Source organism: Polistes canadensis, unplaced genomic scaffold (genome assembly GCF_001313835.1).
Source record: "Polistes canadensis isolate GaletaPanama2010 unplaced genomic scaffold, ASM131383v1 scaffold_40, whole genome shotgun sequence".
NCBI classification, from domain to species: Eukaryota; Metazoa; Arthropoda; class Insecta; order Hymenoptera; family Vespidae; genus Polistes; species Polistes canadensis.
The window spans coordinates 856,151-862,551 of NW_014569587.1; the positions used below are offsets into that span (position 1 = coordinate 856,151).

The 6,401-nt window shown below is 35.4% G+C and overlaps 1 protein-coding gene across 1 annotated transcript in view; it reads right to left on the minus strand.

Annotated features, from left to right (window-relative positions):
• Nucleotides 1-464: 464 nt before the first annotated feature.
• LOC106784806 (protein hairy) overlaps nucleotides 465-6,401 on the minus strand; it is a 15,909-nt gene continuing 9,972 nt past the window's right edge. Inside the window, exon 3 of the mRNA XM_014744725.1 lies at nucleotides 465-2,855. Within this exon, the coding sequence (XP_014600211.1) occupies nucleotides 1,830-2,855 (1,026 nt within the window). The 3' untranslated portion in view covers nucleotides 465-1,829. The remainder of the gene's footprint in view (nucleotides 2,856-6,401) is intronic.

Here is a 6,401-nt window from a genome sequence, read left to right on the forward strand (position 1 = left end):
GATGTCACACGAAGAATATCATGAGTCAACATTTAATAATGACGTTTCGTTATTCGATACATCTCGCGAGAATAAACGGAAGTGATCAAATGTATAATTAAAATATATCAAATCCGATCGGATTCCTGACACGGACACATCGGATCTACTAAAACACGCATAAGAGGACATTTCGGAAAAATAAACGTGACCGAAAGATAATTTCGGATTTTTTTTTTTCTTTTCTTTCTCTCTCCATTAATTAACCCATTAATTTTTTGTATCCTACCTTTTATATATATATATATATATATATCCCAATATAAGATAAAATTCCTCTCATTTAATTACTTACCATATTTATTTAGCAGGATACGTCGTCGTCGTCCATGGTAATCTCCCCTCCTCTTAATTGTCGTTGTCTTTTGATCAAGGAAATGGGGTCGAGGTAATGAAGAGAAATGAAATTGATTATTAAGATATTATACAGTTCAATATATATGCTTATATTGACTGCATGTCTAAGTACATTGATAAGGAATTCGAATTCCAGAGATATTTAGCAATTATAGACGTAAGTTTACGTGGTGAGATGATGGTGTCTCTACAAGTGTAATTTTCACGATCTCGCACGCTTTCATACTATTTCTCTATCTCACATTCTTCTCTTCTCCTCTCCTCTCCTCTCCACTCCTCTCCCATCCCATCTCATCCCATCCATCGAACTCTTTCTCTCGCAGTATCTTACTAATAATAATACACGCATATACATCTAGATAACATCAAAATAAATCTATATCTCGACAATAGCAATAGTTCTGATCGGGATTATGTACACACGATGTCTCGGTTTTTAAACGCATTTAACGTATCCGTTCACACGTTTAAACATTCGTTTACTCCTTTCTCACTCTCACTCTCACTCTCTCACTCTTACTCTCTCTCTCTCTCTTTTATTTATCTTTTTATTTATCTCACAAATGCACGCTTGCATACGCTTTTAACATACGCTCGATTCATCGCTCTACTTCTCTCTCATCGTTCATTTACATACATACAATTAATTATTAAACGACATAACGCGCGTATCTACGATACATCTATCGTTCATTACGCATTATCATCATTATCATCATTATCATCATCGTCATTATCATTTCATCGAACAAGGGTCTTTGCACAAAAAGAAAAAAAGAAATCGTCTCTTTTTTTTTTTTTTTCTTTTCTTTTTGTTTGTTTGTTTGTTTTTTTTTTCCTTCGAATATCGTATTTTTATTATTCACTTGGAGAAAAAAAAAATGCGGAGCTTCATCGTCAGACGTCGGATAATTTTCTTCTATCTCTCTCTCTCTCTCTCTCTCTCTCTCTCTCTCTCTTTTTTTTTTTCTTTTTTTTTCCTTTATTTCTTTTATTTTTTTACGATCGTTAAATTTTTTTCGCCTCGTTTTACTACTTTGGCATTCTGAATCGCATGAAACTGCTTCGAAGAAGAAAAAAGAAGAAAAAGAAGAAGAAGAAGAAGTAGTAGTAGTAGTAGTAGATAAAGAACTTCGAGTTTGACGTCAGACGTCAGGCGTTATTGCACGTAAGTATACTTACTTACTTACGTACTCCGAGAAAAAAAATCCTTTGCGCTAAGGAAAAACCATTTCGTGTGGGGTTTCCTTGACTAGGGTGTTGGTGGAATGGGGGAGAGGGAAGGACAGGGATGTTGTTTCGAATCGAAGCTGTTTCACTCGAATCACCATCGATAAAACGTTAAAGTATGTATATATATATATATATATATGTATGTATAATTTATATACAAGTAAGATCGACGCAATCGATTGGCAAATGGTATTCTCGATTTACCAAGGCCTCCACATGCTCTCTTCATCCTTGACGGCCTGTTGACCGAGCTGAGATGGCGATGGCATTCCAACAGCGATTTCACTACCCGCATGACTAGAGGGTCTCTCCTCGTGAACAATCGCACCATCAGTCGTCGTTCGAGAAGGTTGTATCTGCTGTTGTTGCTGTTGTTGTTGTTGCTGTTGCTGTTGCTGCTGTTGCTGTTGTTGATGCTCGATACTCGGTATACCGTGAATAGAGTTTCTCGAGGCCGTTTTTAATTTCTTCGAATTGGTAGTAAAGTCTAATGGTTGTTCGGGTTGTTCCTGCATTCGAGGACTCTTACTAGGTTTAACACCAGCCGCAGTTTCCTGCCATTCTTGCATCTCCTCGTGAGGTCTTTTAGCTAATTTGTCCGTAGCTTTGAGCAAGGACATGTTTGTAGCTGCCCAGATTGCAGTTGGTGGGTTCGGTCCGATACTGATACCATTCGCTGCCGCTGCCGCAGCCAATTGGACGTAATGACTAGGTAGAAGGAAGACAACCTGGCCGTCAGGTAATCTCGAAGGTATCACCTGTACGACCGACAGCATATTTGGATTTTGCTGCGATGTCGAGGCTTGATCGACCGGTATACCGGAAGGGTGATGTTGATCCAGACCAGCTGGATTGACTTGACTGAACGCCGAAGTTGGTCTGCTACTGTTGTTGTTTTCGTCACCGGCCGTCGTGCTACTGTCAGGCCTGGCCGTCTCCATCTCTGGTATCTCTGACTTTATTAAACCAGCTGGATTCAAGGCAGTACTGCAATGAGGCGTCGGTGGCACGTGATGATCCAAAGGACCAGGACTCGTAGCTCCGGTCACACGATCCGTCACGCTACCAGGACTGCTACCCAATCCACTGTCAGGTCTCGATCCAAGATCTAGATCAAGCTCGGACACGCAACTGTCCAGATGACGAAGTAACCTCTGCTTCACTGCCGGGTCCATCGGTGTCGTATTCCCCGTAATAATGTCTGGAGCATCGAGATATCGACTCACCTGAAACATGATCAATACCGAACGTGTAGGACGATGGAACGAATGGATTACAACAATGTACATTAAAATATACTCATCATTACATTAATCATAGTGGTATCTCGTTTGAATTAGTTTCTTGAAAAGAAGTATTAACGCTCAACGTGTCTAAAACGCAAGCTTTAATGCGAATACCGCGTTGGCTGGCTTCCTCGCTATATTATTGCTAGCAGTTATAGCATAATTGAATATTTCGCCGACTGCTCTTTAATCCCTGATTCGTGAACGCGTACTAACAGTTGTGGGCCGCGACCAGCCAGCACCGAGATTAGTCGTTACTCGATATTTTCGCGGCCGCTTGTAATTTATTTAATAGTCGTAACGATATCACACAAAAGCCGTGATAACAAAATTTTTTCACGTTAATTTTCGAGGCTAGGAGAAATTTATTGTATTTTTCAACGTAATGGTAAATATTCCACGATCTTATCTTAATTATTTATATTTTCCTTATTAATGAGTATTCTTCTCATAGACAATATTTAAAACATCTAATTTATTTGAATTTATCCTATAAGCGAGAATTTTTGTTACATTTTAAATTAATGCAAAATAGGTTACATCGTAACTGTATAAACATCACGGCAACGAGAGATCGATTCCCATAATCAGAACACGACGCTTAAAATTGGCGATCCGGTTCCAACTTTAACCCACGCAAGATATATGTATATTAAAACGTAGGGTGTTCGTGAGTTCTCGCGCGCTGGTGTATCTGTGTGTGTGGGTGCGTGCTGGGGCCGCGAGTTTTGCTGACGGTTAAAATATCGACTCACGCGCTCACGGCACGTCTGACTGAACTTCTACTGACTCGTTTCGAGACACTGCTTGGCTTTCTACGATCCCGAGCTTTTATGGTTCGCTAGTTCAAAATAAAGCAATAACCGAATCCGGTGTTAGAGGAGTTTGCGCGTTCTGGAGTGCTTCTTGAGCTACGTTCATTCCAATATGGTTAGTTAAGAAAAAAATAATTAAAAATTTCACGCTAAGCATGTCATACTTTGTTAATAAATTTATCATCAAAATGATCAAACAAATCATTTCTATGCAATGTCTGTCTCATTTTCATCATATATTCCTTTGTTTTTATGTAATTTATTTCTATTTCTATCATATACAAGATCTATACGTATATCTTATATATTTTGTAAGACAATTCGATGATTATTATTATTATTATTAACAATATAATGAGATATATAAAAAAATTTGTAAAAAATAAGGGGTAATAATAATTTGTTCAATTTAATTTCTATTAAAAATTGAATTTAACTAAGAAACGTGGATCCTTTGTTGCAGAAATACGAAACGCGATTGGAGCAGAGAGAAACGAAAAGGAATCGGAGTGGAACGGAAATGGACCAACGGACAAAAGCGTACGGCGTCATATCTCATCGCTACACAGTTCGCTTTACGAGCCCGTAAAGTTTGCTTGAAGGAGAGCTCTCTCTTCGTGGGCTCTGTACCTTCTTCTTCTTATTCTTCTTCTTCTTCTTCTCGAGCACTCTGAGACGTGACTTTGCTTAGAAGTTTGCCCCTTCGTAGTTGTAGTCGTCATCGTCGTCGTCATCGTGGCGTCGTTCCGTCGTCCATCTTTCACCTTTCTTTCTTTCCCCCCACCATTTCTTCATTTTCAGAAATTCTCGTCAACGAATCATTTCAAAAAGTTTCGTCTATTTGGATCATCGGTAAGAAAATCGACAATTTTTTTGATTTCTTTTATAATTTTTCAGTATGGTAATGCAACTTTTGAAATATATATATATATATATAGAAATAATTATTGGTAAATGGTGTATTGATTTAATTAATTTCGATCATAATAATTCACTTTTGATTAATTAAATCTAATCAAATTTAGTACTGTTCAATTATAGTTTCTTGAAGATTTTCGATTAATTTAAAGTTGGAGAAAGGTCAAACGATATTTTGATATAGTTTTATTGTAATAAATATAAAATTGCAATGTATATTTTGTATATGTGCAAAATGTTAATAACTTGTTACCACCATTAGAAAGTTAATCTAGCTGAGTAAAAAATATTTGTATATATTATAATAAGTACGGTACAAATGTGTACACCTATTTTTATAGAAAAACATACGATCTTCTTTATATCGTATATTTTTTGTTGCATCGCTAGTATTACTACTACTCTTCGTGCATAAACGTGAAAACAAATATAGAAGAATCATTAGTACAACGATCAAGAGCAACATATTTTCTCGATTTAACGATGTTTACAACAAACGACGACAACGAAGACGACGACGACGACGACGACGACTTGTCGATACAGTAGAAATCAACCGTTAAACTGAATACGAACGATAACAAGAAAATATTTCATACAAAAATGCTTTACTATTTAAAGTATTTACTATAAGAGTAATTACTCTTATTGTCATATTTTTTTTGTTGAAACGTTCAAAATATTCACTATTAATTAGGTTCAGTAATAATTAATGTCGTTTATGTTTTTATACGTTATTGTTCTGTTATAATTTAAACGAAACAATCAAATAATTTTGATAAACTGATAACATTCTATATTATTTTAGAAAGATAAACTATTGTCAAGAAAAATATTGTAGGAGGATATTTTCTATTTTTTGTAGGGGCGAGGGGATTAGTTACTCTGCAATATAAAAAAAAAAGAAACAAATTATAGGGAAGTATAAAAAATTGAAATTATAAATTATTGGAATATAAATTGTGCATGATAAAACGAGCATGATGATAATCCTGCGAGTATCAACAAGGAATGTTTTCTTTTTTTATTCTTTTCTTGTTGTGAGACTTAACTCTATCGCTTCATCGTGCTTGTAAAATATAATGCGTGTTTCCATGAACGAAATGCATCGTTGACAAGTAGACGCTGATGTACGGTGCACTTATGATACTCGGATACGTTCTTCATACCTAAGCGTCAATTTTCCGATGGCTTATATCTACTCTTTGTACTTGAGCGTCCATTTTATCGTGTGGGTGTATTTATAATATATATATATGCATACATGCATCGTTCGAAGCGAAAAGGTTAAGTATTCCCATTAAAATTGTCATTTAAATATAATTATCGTATTTTATAATCGACCACAACAAGCAAAAGATTTCAAATATATCGATCGGGAAAAAGAAAAAAAGAAAACGAACAATATTACTTAAAGCATTTAAAAACACCTAGGTATATTATCGTTAGGATAAAATTGTTCGTATATAATGACAGGTGATTATTAATGTAATATTTGTAACTTTAAGTATTTATCGTTACATAAAACTTTTACGCTTTGGAAACAAGCAAAAATAAATCGATTCATTTACACTTTTAAAAGATCAATTAAAGTATACCTACACCTCGAAATTATACACGAATTATTTATAAAAATTGGTTTTTCTTTGTAAATTTACAAAAAAAAAAAAAAACAGAACAATTCTAGACGAAACTTTGTGCAATGACCTATACAATCATAGAAAGAAATTAGAAAAAAAAAAAATACGTCAAT